General features: G+C 37.6%; 3 protein-coding genes and 1 non-coding gene across 4 annotated transcripts; 1 reads left to right on the forward strand and 3 right to left on the reverse strand.

Moving 5' to 3' along the window:
• Nucleotides 1-1,521: 1,521 nt before the first annotated feature.
• On the reverse strand, nt 1,522-2,463 carry LOC137129307 (olfactory receptor 11A1-like). The gene has a single exon (XM_067508287.1). It carries the CDS (start codon nt 2,455-2,457, stop codon nt 1,522-1,524), a length of 936 nt encoding a protein of 311 aa, XP_067364388.1. The 5' UTR covers nt 2,458-2,463.
• A 3,256-nt stretch (nt 2,464-5,719) lies between these two features.
• Nucleotides 5,720-6,682, reverse strand: LOC137129308 (olfactory receptor 4B13-like). Its single transcript, XM_067508288.1, has one exon. It carries the CDS (start codon nt 6,680-6,682, stop codon nt 5,720-5,722), a length of 963 nt encoding a protein of 320 aa, XP_067364389.1.
• Nucleotides 6,683-9,632: 2,950 nt separating this feature from the next.
• LOC137129309 (olfactory receptor 5P6-like) lies at nt 9,633-10,610 on the reverse strand. The gene has a single exon (XM_067508289.1). It carries the CDS (start codon nt 10,608-10,610, stop codon nt 9,633-9,635), a length of 978 nt encoding a protein of 325 aa, XP_067364390.1.
• Nucleotides 10,611-16,482: 5,872 nt separating this feature from the next.
• Nucleotides 16,483-16,554, forward strand: trnag-ucc (transfer RNA glycine (anticodon UCC)). Its single transcript has one exon. It is a non-coding gene; the product is annotated as a tRNA-Gly (tRNA).
• The last annotated feature ends 449 nt before the right edge of the window (nt 16,555-17,003 follow it).

Consider the following 17,003-nt stretch of genomic DNA (forward strand, 5'->3'; position numbering starts at 1 on the left):
AGGCTTGGGGTTTTCTTTTGCGACGGGGTCCCACTCCCGGAGGACAAACAGCCAAGCGGGTACCCTCAAAACCACTAAGGAGAGCGGGCTGGTCAATGGCTTCAAGCCCGTAGCCAAGGGAGCGTTTAAGAGCTTCCGAGGCATCCATACTAACAAATTAAGTGCACGTCTCCCGGGTCCTAGTTCTGGCCAGATCGTTCCGTCACACTTTCTCTAGTGTTACTTTAGTTTTGGTAAGACCCGAAAAGGAGGAGACGGCAAGGGAAGGTGTTATAATAAATTAAAGTTTATGTAAAGAAAAGCAAACAGAAAATCACTCTGTGAGAAGGACAGGACAACACACGTAACTATGACTAGAGTAAAGTAAAATGGAACATGAACTTAAACACTCTGGGGGAAAAGAAATTAACTAAGACACTAAGGGAAGGCAAACAGGGACGAACTAAACATTAAGCACTGCCAGACTAAAAGAGACAAACACTCAAACATCTAACCAGGGTCAAACCCAAGGGAAGAACTAGAAACAAAACTACACACAGAAACAAACAGGAAAGCAAACCTCAAACGAAAATACATAGGGAACAGGTTGGGCATCAAAGGGCAAAGTCAAAAGTCATAATTCACAGGTATTTTCTCAGGGGAAACTGGGGAGGGCAAAGTCCAAAAAGGTAATGCACAGGTACATTATCTGGGGAAGCTAGGGAGAGGATCTGGCAGAGAGCAGTGGGGAGAGCTGGGTATAAATGGACATGGGAACAGGTGAAACAAATCAGGACAAAACGAGGAGGGAAAAGACACTAAACAGACTCACAGGAAGACACATGGGAGGAGCAACAAAATAAAAGCCAAAGACAGGAAATCAAGTTAAACAAAACTAGTCCAAAAACGGGGACTGTGACACCTTGTTTTGCAGCCACAGGACCTGTGCACGATGCAGTCACTGACTTAACCACTAACTCCTCTGTGGCGCAGGAGGGTAGAGCAGTTGTCCAGCAATCTCACAGTTGTTGGTTCAAGACACTAAACCCCAAATTAGTTGCTCCCGGTGAGTGTTGGCCAGCTGCATAGCAGCTCCCCCATCGGTGTATGAATGTGTGATTGTGAGTGTGAATGGGTGAATAAGAAGCAGTGGGCCAATAGGTAGAAAAGTGCTATATAATAGCAGAACATTTACTCTGTAACACAGGATTCTTGAGGCTACATTACCTACAAAGATATTTATAGGTAATTGAGATAATTATTTTCATTGTTTTCACACACAAAAAAAATAACTTTAGTACATGATAGTACACTGAAATAAAAATAAAAAAACAGAACTCAGTCACTCACAATGATAAGCCCAGGCTTGTCTTTGGTTTGCTCATGCAATAATATAACTAATAACACAGGTAAAGTTACCTTGTTCCTGGAAATGTGTTGATAATGCCCACTCCAACTCCTAGGAGAAAACCACCACTACCCACCAAAGATTTTTGAATTTATTTTTCTCTGTTAATCCACCTGAACAAACTTGTTAGATGGTCAACACTTCCAATTGGAGCCTAACAGTAGAGTTTTGCATACAGCGCGTATTTTGGACATTTTCAGACCGTACATTACAGGGTTCAAGAGCGGCTGGCATGTAAAAAAGTACAATGACAAAAATATTTGCAACATATTAGGTACATTGGTTATATCAAATCTGCTCTGTAATATTACAAAGAAAGCCCCAAAAGAAAAGTTGAGCAGAGAAGTGAGGTGAGGTGTGCAGGTGCTGACAGCTTTCTGTCTCCTCTGTTTAGAGCCAGAAAAACACACTTGAAGAATCCTCATGTAAGTATAGAGAATTACAGACAGGGGAGCACACATTGTGAGGAAAGCAGCAATGAGTTCATAGATGTTATTTACACTAGTATCAGAACATGCCAGTTTTATGATGGAGTAGTTGTCACAATACACTTGGTTTATGATGTTCCCACACAGCTGTAAAGAGGCAGTCAAACATATTGTGACAAAAACTCCAAAAACAGGAGGCAACCAGATAACAGCAATAAGCAACGTAACCTTAGTAGATGTCATGTGTGTGTTATACTGCAGAGGATAACAGATAGCAAGGTATCTGTCATAAGACATGATGGCTAAATTAGTAAATTCCACACTTCCATATGAGTACATACAGAAAATCTGCAGAAAACAGAATGGAGCAGAAATTGTGTGAATATCAGAAAGAATCTGAATTAAAAGAAACATAAACAACGCTGTACTACCAAACAGTTCGTTCAAAAACAGGCTGCACAGAAAAATGTACATAGGTGCATGTAAACTTCTGTTCATACATATAACAACAATAAGCAGAAGACTGCAACAAACAATGAACATATAAAGAGACAAAGTAATCATGAAATATAAGTATTTTAAAATTCCAATTTCAATGTAGGCATTAAGTGTAAAACAAGAAATGTGTGTAGAGTTGTTCATAATCCTAACTTTGAGTACTGTATTTTATAAGTTTCTTTAGATTTTTAAATGATTAATTGTTAGTAGTAGTTTTTACCCAGAGTCCAGGTAAAGTATCAACCAACACAGTAGTAAGAAAATTATAAAGCAATAGTGAATGACACTATGACTCGTTCCAAACTGAACTCAAACTCTGCTAAAGCTTCTGTTAAGCTTCAGCCGGTTGATGCCCACAGCAACAGACTGACGTCATTATCAACACACCCTGATACTGATCTGGAGAATTTAAACTTTGCATATTCAACATTTGGGCCATTTTAATTGTTCAATAAGCTCTTTATAATACACGTGCCCTATGATAAATAGACACAAAAAAAGCTTTGAAAGCTTTGAAAAAGCTCAAACAGCCATGTCCAAAAATTCTTAAACTGACTTTAATGGTTTAGTATCCACCATGTTTCATTTTATATTTAATAATAATAAGATTTTGCATTTTATTTTTGAGTCAACAAAATATATAATACAGATGGCATTGAGCAAATTGATAAAAAAGCCACTTCCATTTTCTGAGCTTCATTTATAATCAGTTCAAAAGGGGCGGCTATAGCTCAGTTGGTAAAGGCAGTTGCTTGCGGACCACAGGGTGAGTGGTTCGATCCCCGGCCCTGGCTATATGTCGAAGTGTCCCTGGGCAAGACCCCGAACCCCTAACAGCCCATTTCCCCTCCCCAGCAATGCAGTGCCGGTCCAAGCCTGGTAGAAATTGGGGAGGGTTGCGTCAGGAAGGGCATCTGGCGTAAAAACTGTGCCAAATCAACATGCGGACAATGATCTGCTGTGGCGACCCCGAACACACGGGATAAGCCGAAAGGAGAGTAGTAGATTTATAATCAGTTCAAACGCACAGTTTTGTGCTTAAACTTTAAGTAAGAACAATTCTGTGCACAGTCACATTTATCAAATTCTAAATCACATACACATCAAAGCTCAACTGTCAAGTATGTAGGTGATAATGGAAACACTGTAAACGCACATCAATCACAGTCTCATCCCAATGTGGCCAGTAACTATCCATAAATATTCACCCATATCCATAAACCCTGTTTGATCCTTTCCTAACTGCTCGCTCTGAGAACACTACGTGATCTTTTTGTAACCTCATCTGTGATGTTTTCATATTTGTATTTCTCATTTGCTACTTTTCTCCATTTTGACTTAAAGTTCATGCACGCTAAAGGTCATTAGTGGTCTGGGACGTGTTGTGTTGGAATGCAGTTGTCATGACAGAAACTAATATGATGTTAAAGTCTGTAAGTTCTCATCCAGATTACTGGCAGCAGACCAAAACCAAAAAAACAATAATAAATAAATGAATGAATGAATTATTCGTATGTCATGGTGCCCTTCGACTTAAACTAGTCTGATGCATTCTGTTGCCCTTTTTAATCCACCCTCACACTCTCAACACCCTGACCCCTCTGCCTGCGTGGTCTCATTCACTCACAAGTTCTCCTGCAACATGGAGGGACACAAAGCTTTGGTTTCCACACCTAATTTCTCCAATAAGATCTGTACCAGAGACAATGATTTCTCTGGTATAATAAAGATTTAAATCATTGTTTTCACATGATAAAAGGCTGCAGACAGAACAAGCAGTGGTATAAAAGACTAAATAAAAAGAGACCCAAGCTTGAGTAAGACACACCACACATAAGGGTTTGAGGGGATTTTGTATTTTTTTTTTAATACATGTGCGGGTCTTGGTCTCCATACTTTCAGTTGATTTTAAATGAGCTAAGGCTCAGAGAAGGTGGCAGTATTTCTGAATCTCTGAATCTGATTGTTTCTTTGCATTTGTAGATGTAAAGACCACCTGTGTTCACCAACAGTGTTTTCCATAGGTGGCCCTGAGGTCATGATTTGGTTTCCACTACAGAATCATGCCTGATTTTATTGCAGTGTGCCTTAAGGTCCAGAGATCACAGCCAGAGATTTTTCTGGATTCTCTGAATGTTTTAATTATATTATGTATTGAAGATGATAGAATCCCAAAAGCAGCAAAGAAATGCAAACAAATTAGTGGAATCAAAGGGTCACAAGGGTCTTGAAAAGCAAATTTATACTGACTCTCCAAGATTGATATTTTGGACTGTTGAGACTAAAATAATTTAACTTAGTTTATGAAATTATACTGCACTATGGTCAACTTTTGTTTTTAAATGTGCTTATAAATACATTTGGCCTTAACTAAAGATTCTATAATAAGCAAGTAAAAATTAAACTCAACAACCCTTTATGCATTGTCACCTTACTTGCCATAATCACGGTTTGATTGAGAAGAGAAAAAAAAAGCATGACACTGCACTGCAGCCTCAACCTACACAAACATTTATGTAGGACTTAAACATCGAAACCAATATATGAAATACCCAGTCAAAAATATTGAACAGAAACTGTTGCAGCTTTGTACACGAGTGAGAGAAAAGAAAGTTCTGGGATTTGCCATGAGAGCAGCAAAAAAGTTTATCCTCTTAAAATGGTGATTTATTTTTTAGTTAGTTCTCTGTATTTGTGCAAAGAAAGTTCAATCTTAGACTTTGCAAAATGTACACGTTTAAATGTATGAGGGAAGATGTGCCCATGATTTCCTCCTCAATTGCAGTCAGCTTGTCTTCTTTTCTAGCAAATAAGCCATAATGTTCTGTACATCAGAGAAACTCAGCTTTTATTGTATGGTATTTATGCTTAGATATGTTTAAAGGCATATTACATATCATGTTTTGTAGAACATTATCATATAACTTCAGTTACAAAAAAACTAAATTGTATGAAATTAAAAAGCAACTGAAAAACAGATTAAATCAAATGCAAATGTGAATCTATTGTGAAACTGAACCATTTATTTTGTAGGTCATTTTAAACAATCTTAGAAGGATTCAAAGGAACTGCAAAGGAAATTACAACAGTATCATCACTGTGATACACCACTGTACAGTTTGCCTTTTCATGTCTGGCTGTGAAGGAATAAAACAAATTCCCCTGCACACTTTTTAACAAACTTAGTCTCCATAATAGATTTCTATTTCGTAAAACAATAGTTTTAATTGCATGTTAAAGTTATATTAGTGTTTGTGGCTAACTACCCAGACAGTGTACATGTAAATTAAATATTACATAAATTAGCTTCTTTTGGTCATATAAAATTCCTTCATTCTCATATAAAACATTATTTTTATAGAGGCACTGCTTAATATAAATGCAAAAGTTAATTTTCCCTTGTTTCTTAAGTTAAAGAAAAGCGTTGAATGTTGAATGATCTACCAACAAATCCTAAAAGAAGAATTTTACATGAGATGCATATTTTGGACATGTTCAACCCATACAATACAGGGTTCAAAACCGGTTGGCATGTAAAAAAGTATGATGACAAAAATATTTGCAGCATATTTGGTACACTGCTCATATTAAATCTGCTATGTAATATATAATAGAAAGACCCAAAAAAGAAGTTGAAGAGAGAAGTGAGGTGAGGTGTGCAGGTAATGACAGCTTTCTGTCTGGTCTGTTTAGAACCAGAAAAACAAACCTTAAGAATCCTCATGTAAGTGTAAAGGATTAAAGACACTGGAGCACAGAATATGAGAGAAGCAGCAATGAGTTCATAGATGTTATTTACACTAGTATCAGAACATGCCAGTTTTATGATGGAGTAGTTGTCACAATGCACTTTATTTATGATGTTCCCACACAGCTGTAAAGAGGCAGTCAAACATATTGTGACAAAAACTGCAACAAAAGGAGGCAACCAGATAACAGCAATAAGCAACGTAACCTTAGTAGATGTCATGTGTGTGTTATACTGCAGAGGATAACAGATAGCAAGGTATCTGTCATAAGACATGATGGCTAAATTAGTAAATTCCACACATCCATATGAGTACATACAGAAAACCTGCAGAAAACAGAATGGAGCAGAAATTGTGTGAATATCAGAAAGAATCTGAACCAGAAGGAATGGAAACAATGCTGTACTACCAAAGAGTTCATTTACAAACAGGCTGCACAGAAAAATGTACATAGGTTCATGTAGACTTCTGTTCATACATATAACAACAATAAGCAGGAGATTGGAACAAACTATTAGAATATAAAAAAACAGAATAAATATAAAATAAAAGCACTTTAAAATTCCAGTGTCAAAGTAGGCAGCAAGTGTAAAATATGGAATATGTGTAGAGTTTATCATGATCATCTTTCTGGGTATAATAGAAATTTTGTTACAACTTGTAACTGAGCAACTAGTATTTTTAAACGGGAGTCAGAGTGCAGCTCATAATCCGAATACACGGCCTTTTAAACTTAGGTCAGTGTACGTCCCCAGCAGCAGACTGACGTCATTATCAAAATAGTGATTTTCCCAATGATGACACAAAATCTTCCCACTAAACATTTGTTTAAAGAATATTGTGCTACTGCAAAATTTTAAATAGCTGTACCTCACAGCTCCTTAATTCAAACCTTTTGCCATTGTTACTCAATGATTAATGCGTAGTGTGGCTGTGTTCCATTTACCATTTGGAAGTTGGAGCTTGGAATGACATCACACCCAAGTTGACGGCATTCCAGTTTACCTGCTAGTTTACCAAAACAATACCAGCTCTAGCTGGGCTAGCAATACCAATTTATAACAACGCACTATGTGGTGTTCTGTGTATTAAAATGCTGTTCCAACATATATACAGATAAATGATTAACATTTCTATATGTATGACTGTTTTAATGAGACAGTGCCGATAACACCGTATTTCTACAGCTTTAGCTCTGCTGACAACTGAGCAACCATATTGAATTTAGAGCTAGCTCAGGGTTGTCGGACTTTTGGACCTGATTATCCAACTTTAGAGGGTTTTGCAGTAGAAATTTCCAACTGGCAAATTCTGACTTTGGAGCACAAATGTAATAGGGCTGTCACTTTTTAAAAAAAAATCACTTTTGACATTTAGAAAAATGAAAAAAATGGCATGAAATTCATTTGAACCCATCCCACATAATAAAATTTCCCCCTCACCCCTACACCCCAAATGGGCAAATGAGAGAAAGAGAGGCATGTTATACACCCCTCCCTTCCCATATGATATATGTCAAGTTTAACAAAGGAAGATTACTTTACCTGCCTACTTTTGAAGGACAAATAGGCGCTCAGCCGAGGCTGTAGAGCTCATCTGTAAACCCAAATAGCACAGTGATCACGCTATCATTAGCGTTCATCCTGTTATGCAGTGTACACATCTTCTAATAACCACTTCAGAAGGGTTAATGCACCAATTCACAAATCTAAAATCACGTCAAACTTTTTTTTGGACACAGCAAGGAGTTCACTGTACTCAAATGACCTTAACTATCACCAGGTCCCAATACAACAGAGTACCTTTGGGATGTTATGGAGGAAAATCTACAAGGAATGTTTCCAGCACCTGGTTGGATCTATGCCACAAATAATTAAAGCAGCTCTAAAGGCAAAAGAGATAGCTCAGTGGGTAACACCACTTACTTTGGGTTAGGAGTCAACCAGTCAAGCTGCAGTTTTCAGGCCCAGACTCATATTCTAATCAGTTCATCCATTAAATTAGGTGAGGGCATGTTTGTGCCTGATGTAATGAAATTAAACCCAAGATTCTTGGTCTTATGTTTGACCCTATGCTCTCCTTTGAACAACATATTAAAGATACCACCAAGACTGCCTTTCACCTTAACAAATTTGAAGACATTACCTCAAGGCATTCAGATATCATGTTCGAAGAATGGGATGGTCGTACAACTCTAAAACATAATGCTTTCAGTCTCCGCTGTTACCAGTGCTGAGGCATAAAAAAAAGTCTGGACAGCTTATATTGAAAATATGGACCATAAAAGTTAACCTCAATGCTACACGTGACCACCGCAAAATATATGTTGTACCAAAGAAATAAATTTGACAAATAAAAAATGTACGTTCATATGTAGTTTCACGCATTTCACAGTATATGATAAATGAATATTGTTCCTTTATTGACATTAGTGAAATTAAAGGCATTCATTTGTTGTCTCTTGTTACTCCAGCTGTTTGGATGATGTTCACATCCCAGCAGAACTTAAGAGTAGACCTTTAAATTTACATTACTTTGAAGGGGGGTGAATACATATGCCATCAACTATTTTCTGTTTTATATTTTTAAATAATTTAAACTACTTTGTAGAGATCTGTCTTCACTTTGACAAGTCAAAGCCAAATTAAATCTACTATTACTAAAATATGAAAACTTTTAGCTATAGTCTAGAAAATTGAAATAAATGGAAAAAGAAATATTTTAAAGCAAATAACCATTTACTCACTGCAAATCAAAAACTGCAGATTGTCGAAACCCTTAAAAATATTTTGTTGGGTTCTTTATAAACAATTACTATCACCATTGTGATATACTAATGCACAGGCTGTTTTTGCATTTAAGACTTTTAAAGACTGGAACAAGTTCCCTGCTGGTTAGCAGACATATGTTGTATTACGGTATTTTCATACCGTTTCTAAGAAGTCAGTCTAGCATTATTCTAGCAGTTAGCATGACTTAGACATGAATTATTTATACATACAGTGTGTTGTATTAGATGTAAGTATTAAAATGTATATTTGCAAGTTTGTGTTTATCTCTAGAATGTTAGACCATATCACTGAAGTGAGTGTTTGCTTTGTTTGTCTGAATGGTGCTAATTATGTTTGTGTCTACACGTGCCTAACGGAATATCTAAACGTAGCTATTGTATGAGAATATGTAGTTATTTGCTAGAGGGTGGATACCTGAACTGAGTCCAGTGGGACCCTTCGATGTCCAAGGTTTAGGGTCAGATTTAGAAAGAAATGTAAAAATCATGTTTGGGTCGGGTTCAGTCAAGTGGTTAGGATAAAAATGGATAATCATAAATATTTAAAACTATTATATGGACAAAAAAATGTAACTATATCAATATATTTGCTTCTGGTTAAATGCATAAAATGTGTTAGGCTCAGGTAGGATTTAGTCCCCACACTCTCAGGACAGAAAAATGCCAAAGATGTTTTATGTTGTTCTATTAGTCTCTAAAAGGAAAAAGATCTCTTTAGATGAAATCCTTTAAATGAACCTATTACAATTATTGACACTAGTCAAGACAACAGCACACGTCTATTTTTTCCTCTTCCCACTCCAGCTGAACAAAGCTGTTGGATGAAACTTCTCAACAGGACACAAAAGTAAACTTTTACATGTGATGCATATTTTGGACATTTTCAGGCCATATATTACAGGGTTCAAAAGCGGCTGGCATGTAAAAAAGTACAATGATAAAAATATTTGCAACATATTAGGTACACTGCTCATATCAAATCTGCTCTGTAATATAACAAAGAAAGATCCAAAAGAAAAGTTGAGCAGAGAAGTGAGGTGAGGTGTGCAGGTGCTGACAGCTTTCTGTCTGCTCTGTTTAGAGCCAGAAAAACACACTTTAAGAATCTTCATGTAAGTATAGAGAATTACAGACAGGGGAGCACAGACTATGACTGAAGCAGCAATGAGTTCATAGATGTTATTTACACTAGTATCAGAACATGCCAGTTTTATGATGGAGTAGTTGTCACAATACACTTGGTTTATGATGTTCCCACACAGCTGTAAAGAGGCAGTCAAACATATTGTGACAGAAACTCCAAAAACAGGAGGCAACCAGATAACAGCAATAAGCAACATAACCTTAATAGATGTCATGTGTGTGTTATACTGCAGAGGATAACAGATAGCAAGGTATCTGTCATAAGACATGATGGCTAAATTAGTAAATTCCACACCTCCATAAATGTACACACAGAAAACCTGCAGAAAACAAAAGTGAGCAGAAACTGTGTGAATATCAGAAAGAATCTGAACTAGAAGGAATGGAAACAACGCTGTACTACAGAGCAGTTCATTTACAAACAGGCTGCACAGAAAAATGTACATAGGTTCATGTAGACTTCTGTTCGTACATATAACCACAATGAGCGACACATTACTAGAAATAATGACAATATAAAACAAAAAAATAAAAAGAAAGTATAAGCACTTTAAAACTCCAGTATCAAAGTAGGCAGAGAGTACAAAATATGAAACATGTGTAGAGTTTATCATGATCCCTTTGGTTCAAAGCACTAACACTGTAGAGGATTAATTTAGTATATTGTAAATGATGTAGATTTAATAGTTCAGCTAATTTAAATTTAAACACTTATCACAAAGTGTGAAATCAAGACAAACACCATTCTTTCAAGTCACAGTGAAGGAACCGATCAGGAATCACAGGGACAAAAACTACAAACTGTTTCTGCCGAACAAAATATCAATGAGCCCCTCTAACTGTACTAAAACTCTGGCCCTGCCTCTGCTTCTTTTAAGCTTCCACCAGTGGACGCCCACAGCAGCACACTGACATCATTACAACAGTCAGTAATTTACATGACTTGCAGAACTAAGTCCACTTCCAATTTAGTGGCACCTTTGGGAAAATGTATAAACAGAATATATGGTGCTGTACTTTATACTTTCAATTTTTGGGGGGTGCTCTAAAGTGGCACAATTATCTGTTGCTCTCTTTTTCTGTCATCTTAATTTAATCTGGATAATTTATCATTGAGCTTAAGATCTCTTTTGCAAGGGACTTGAGAACAAATTCCACAATTATAGTTCATAAACATATCAATAAAACCCATTCATCAATCTCTCTAAAGTTGTTGCTGAATGGGCATTTTTGGGGGACCAGAATTGTTTTACCTAATCAAAATATCCCATCAAAATATGTCCCATGTTTCAATATGGCAAAAGTCCACACAGCACAAAACACAGGCTACACTGGCAACACTCTGCATAAGCATTTGGCTAATAAAACAAGTCAGCTAAGGAATATATATCAGTGGTGGAGTGGTTAGTGCTGCAGCCTCACAAATAGGCAAAATAAATAGGATACGTGGTTACAGAGAATGGACATTTGTAACTTTAGTGAAGGACTAATTTATGCAGGACACTGCAAACAATGCTAATCATTTTTATGTGACTGTGTCTGGGTGTGTATTTTTCATTATTTTACTGTAAATTTTTTGTTTGAGTTTTCTTACGTCTGACAATGAAAGAACAGTTGTATAAGCCGAATGTGGTTTGTTACTATGGTAACGTTGGATCTCTCTACATGTACTTTCAACTTTTTGTTCTATTTTTGAAGAATATAACTTCCAAATACATTTACTCCTAATACTAGTAAAGTCGATTTACGCAGACTGTATTCAGTCACGAACGTCTTTATGTGTAACAAATATGTAAACGTTAGAAAGGCACCCAGTACAGATCATATTTATGAGCTTACTTTGGGATTCTGGCCTCTCCAGCTTCGAAATTTTCACTGTACTTTCCAAGTGTCATTTGATTAGAAATGAATCCCTGCTCTCTGAAAATCCTCTGGTTTTACAACCAATTAGGCAGCAATATTGAGCAAATGTGCCCCAGAAAGGGGAACAGAACCGAACAACATAACAAATATTTTTGTTATCTAAATCTTATAATTGTAAAAAAGGTAAATTATTTTAGAATTTCAGAATCAAAACAGCAATACCTCATCCTATCGAGTAAGCTAAGGTTTTTCTACTTACACTTAGTTAAGCTAAACACAATATTCGAAAGGCCTTTTACTGTAGCTTTTTATGTATGACCATGTCAGATTGTCAAACTAACCACTGCACTCTGCAGTTTGTCTGCCATACGTTCTGTAAATCTCAGGTGTTGGGTGTTTTTTCTGTGTTTTATTATATTTGACTATGTTTTTATTAAGTTTTATTACGATATTGTGCTATGGGGCGGCAGTGGCTCAGTTGGTAGAGTGGCCCCCTACCGACTTTTTTTACCGTCTATTGTGCTCTTCCCAACCACATGTTGAAGTATCCCTGGACAAGATACTGAACCCCCAATAGCCCAACCCCACCTGCGCAGTGCTGGTCCCAAGCCCGGTCGAAATTGGGGAGAGTTGTGTGAGGAAAGGCATCCGGCGTAAAAACTGGGCCAAATCAATATGCAGACAAATGATCCGGTGTGGCGACCCTGAACTCACAGGATAAGCTTAAAGCACAAAAATAAATAAATAAAGAAATGATAGTGTTTTGTGCACAGCAAGCTCCTGCAAACAAAATGAACTGAATCAAGGAACTTCAAGGTTAAAAGATCAAAATCAAATGAGTTTACATCTAGTAGTTACATGTATAAAGCGTCTTTTATCATTCTTTTTAACAGTTTAAAAACCCAAAGGCATAAAACTGCTCGGTTTTCAGCAGGTAACTATTGGACATTATTTTCCTCCCATGAGTCCCTGTAATGCAAAGTGTGCTAATTGGCTGGTCTAATTTGTGAAGCTGGTTAGAACCTCCTGAGTGTCCAAGTGTCCATCAAGATGCCTCTGGGATCTGGCCTCTTGTGTTTCAGATGAAAATAGCTGCTGTTGATAAAGCTGATGGAGAAAAGCCCCACTAGGGCTCATTAATGTGAAAATGTACAGTAAACAAAATGATATCTTACATCAGCATCCTCACTGCCAACCTCTGTCTAATATCCATGTAATTATTCTTTAAAAAAAAAAAAAAAAAAAAAAAAAAAAAAAAGGTCCGGGTCATGAAGTTCTGCTGGGGGTCCAGATTGTTTACATAAAGTTTTTTGATGAGGAAATAAAAACTCTCACTTTCTCACTTCACTTTATCCTTTTAATAAGGATGTAATAGCCATACACAGCTGGATGCGATGCACTTTGTTCTGACAAATGTTGATTATGGCCAGCCTTACATTTTTCTATGCTGAGCTCTATCCACCACAACATTAACACCACCACGAGATAATATTGTTGTGCCAAATCAGTCTTCGCAGAAGCACTCTGAAAACAGTGTGTGTGTGTGTGTGTGTGTATATATATATATATAACAAAATTTAGTGTTTACAATGTAAAAAGATTCCTTTGACATTGTAAATTAAGTCTTCACTTAGATTTATTTTATTAACTGCTGTTAAGTTAAACCGTAAATCTAGAAAAATCTAGATTTAGTTAAACTCTTACACATCTTCCTATGCACTTCCTACGCAAATCTATTATTAAAAAAAAAAAAAAACTTCCTTTCTGCTCTTTCTCACACTTGCATCTCTTGAAATGTGAACACTTTTCTGATAGGACTTTGCTTTGATGCTTTCTCCTTGACTTAGATTCTTGCTGCATTGTACCTCATTAGTAAGTCGCTTTGGATAAAAGCATCTGCTAAATGACTAAATATAAATGGGTTGAGGAGATTTACTACTCATCTGTTTTTATTTACATTTTACACATCCTCTACATTTTACACATACATATGTGTAAAACTTTATAGATTAACAATATCCAGAATCTGTTTTTATTTAAAAAAATAATTTTAGATGTTATCAATTACAATAAGTAATTTACTAATTGCACACATTAAGAGCAAATTGGGTTTCAGTGTCTTGCCCATGGACACGTCGGCATGTAGCCAGGAGTAACTAGGAGTCGAACCACTGACCCTGTAGTTTGTAGACAACTGCCCTGCAACCTACTGTTCTGCCTACAAACTCTATAGATATTGTTTGGCAAAAAGATAAATGCATCTTTAAATAGAGTGTAGACAAATAAACAAACCTGCCTCTCAGCTGTTCTTTGCATCGCCAGCTAGTGCAGCCCTTGGACCATCACGGCCAATTACTTCTCTAACCAACTCCTTTGCTTCTTCTTTGCTCCTTTGCCAGGTCCAGAAGCTGTTCTGATACCCGGGTTGGCTGGCACCTGTTCAGATCCCATTCCAGTCTCTGGGCCAGCCTGCAAAACTGTTTTTCAAGATGGGCAATGGTCCTCCCAATCTTGCCTCTGGTTCTGGCACGGAGACGGCTAGAACTCAACCAGCTCCAGACACCCCACCTGCTTGGCTCCCCTAAGGGGTTCAGCCTTCAGTGCAGGTCACCTGCGCTGTCATGATCTGGCCCACTTCCTGTTCTGGACTTTTACTTTGTAGCTTTTCTCCACTTCCTGTTCCCAGCTTCATGACTCATGACTGACACCTGTTCCCCTGCCTATTTAGCCTGTGCTCTCCCCTCAGTTCATTGTCAGATCCTTCTCTTCCTTTTGCCCAGTTCCGGATTCAGAGTAATTACTCTGTTATGAGTAACTAGTCGTTTTCTGCATGCTCGTTTTCCGTTTGTTTAATCCTTGTTTTCTTGTAGTGTCCCTCTATTTTGTTTCAGTTCTCGTAAGCTCACCCATTCACTCCTTGTTTTCAAGTGCATCAACAAGTTCACCTTTAATGGTCATAGTGTCACGATTTTGGTTAAGGGAGGACCCAAGTGAAGAGACTGTGAGAGGGATTGCAAATAACGAGGGGCTTTATTGACAGATGAAAATAGTGAACAGAAGTCGCTCCTAACAGGAGGGTACTAGGAACCGGATAAAGAACAAAGAAGACTCAGACAAACTAACCAAAGGGACCAGAACATAACTTAATAGAAAGTAAGATGGTAACATGATTAACATAACTTAGGACAACAAAGGCTCAGGAAATAATAAAGCTCGGATAAACATAAAAACTAATAATAGGTAAGTACACCGAAAACTGATAAACAGAGGAAAACCAGATAAATAAGGCACGGACAAAAAGTCACTACACAGGTAAGTCACGAGGAAGTCTAAGGAAACTAACAAACATATAAACTAAATTAACAAGACACGGAAAAACAAAACTGCAAACAGCAACATCACCAAACTTCAGACCAAAGGGGAAAGCTGCACAGGGTGCAAAATACAAAAGTCCAGGAGAAACAAGGGTCCCGAATGCAAGAGTCCATGAAACACACAGACAGCTTTTACCTAGAGTCCAGAGTCTGAGGGGTTGGTGAGAGTAATAATGACGACAATGAAGCCGGGAACAACAACAGGGGAGCGAAGGGAAGACGGAACTTAAATAGAGGGGGGAACAGGTGAAGACAATTAGGGGAAACGAGGGTAAAGCTGGGCAAAAAGAACCAGGGACAGGAAGTAAGGAGAAGGGGCCACAAAATAAAAGTCCAAAAACCAGGAAGTATGGTGTCACCATGACACATAGTGCATTTTAGGTGCATTCTGAAATTTTGAATGAATGTTGAATATCCCTAACTTTTTGTGAGTAGTCTTAAGTTATGCACACTCCATATGACAAATGACAAAAACTGGGATGACAAAAACATGAAAATGCTTTAACAGAGCAGCAACAATGTCAGAGAATTTCATAACAACCGAACAGTGACAAACAGTGAGACAACAAACATGCTAACGGACTGACTTCAGCTAATGTTAGCATAAAAGCTAAAGCTAAACTTAGCCTGCAGAGAAGTTTCTGCTGCTTTCTGTGTTGAGTATTTTTGAGAACATAAAAACTCATACAAGAAAAATCACAGGACTATTACCTGTCCAACAACCCAACGTGACTCAACCTGAGACCGTTTTCAGTCGTCATCATTTAAGCCAAGTCCTCCAGAACATACAGTCTGTTGGTAATTCTGGGTGCCTGGGACAACGTATATCTGTGGTGAATGAAATTATCTTTAATAATGTTTGTTATTCTCAGTACCCCATCACTGAATCTCCTGGTCTGAAAACGTGATTATTCATGAATTCATTTGTTTCATATAAATTTCCTGCTTTAATTGGTCGTCTTCTTGGAGGAGATTGACGACGATGAAAAGATCCATTGAGAAGCAACAGGTCCAGGGACACGTAACGAGAAGATACGAACCAGCGGGTTAAATACACAGGGTCAGATTGGAAAAGGGATTAGTTAGTCAGAGAAAATCACCAGGACATTGACGTTATTCAAAAGAACAAACTGGGATTTAGTACAAGGACTCAATGGAAAACAAAAAATGCACGTTGTGACAAAAGCTTCTTGAGTCGAATTGTTATTATTATCCAGATGTTCTAGATACGATGAGAACAAATTGTCGAGCGTTGGTGGTATAGTGGTTAGCATAGCTGCCTTCCAAGCAGTTGACCCGGGTTCGATTCCCGGCCAACGCAGCGTTTTCCCTTTTCCCCCAGTGTTTCCTTGAAGGACATTGGGAAATCTTTTACTCACAGTACAGTCAATAAACCATAATGTTACAGCGACAGTCTGCCACCATGTGGTCGCACAGGCTTTATTTAAAGCCAGGCCAGGCTACTTTATTTATAAAGCACTTTAAAAAAAACACAAAAACTGACCAAAGTGCTTAACAATTTAAAATGGTATTAATAAATACAGGGAGAAAAAGTGAGTTTTCAGCTTTGATTTAAAAATAGATAGTGAGGAGGCCTGTCTAACTTGCAAAGGCAGTGCATTACACAAATTGGGGCCTACAACAGCAAATGCTCTGTCTCCCCTAAGCTTCCGCCGTGTCCTCGGCACATCAAGGAGCAGCTGGTACAGTAATCTGGCCAAGTTGTGACAAAAGCATGGATTACTGTCTCAAAGTGCTTTTTGACAAATA

The sequence above is a fragment of the Channa argus genome, chromosome 6 (assembly GCF_033026475.1).
Source record: "Channa argus isolate prfri chromosome 6, Channa argus male v1.0, whole genome shotgun sequence".
In the NCBI taxonomy this organism is placed as follows: Eukaryota; Metazoa; Chordata; class Actinopteri; order Anabantiformes; family Channidae; genus Channa; species Channa argus.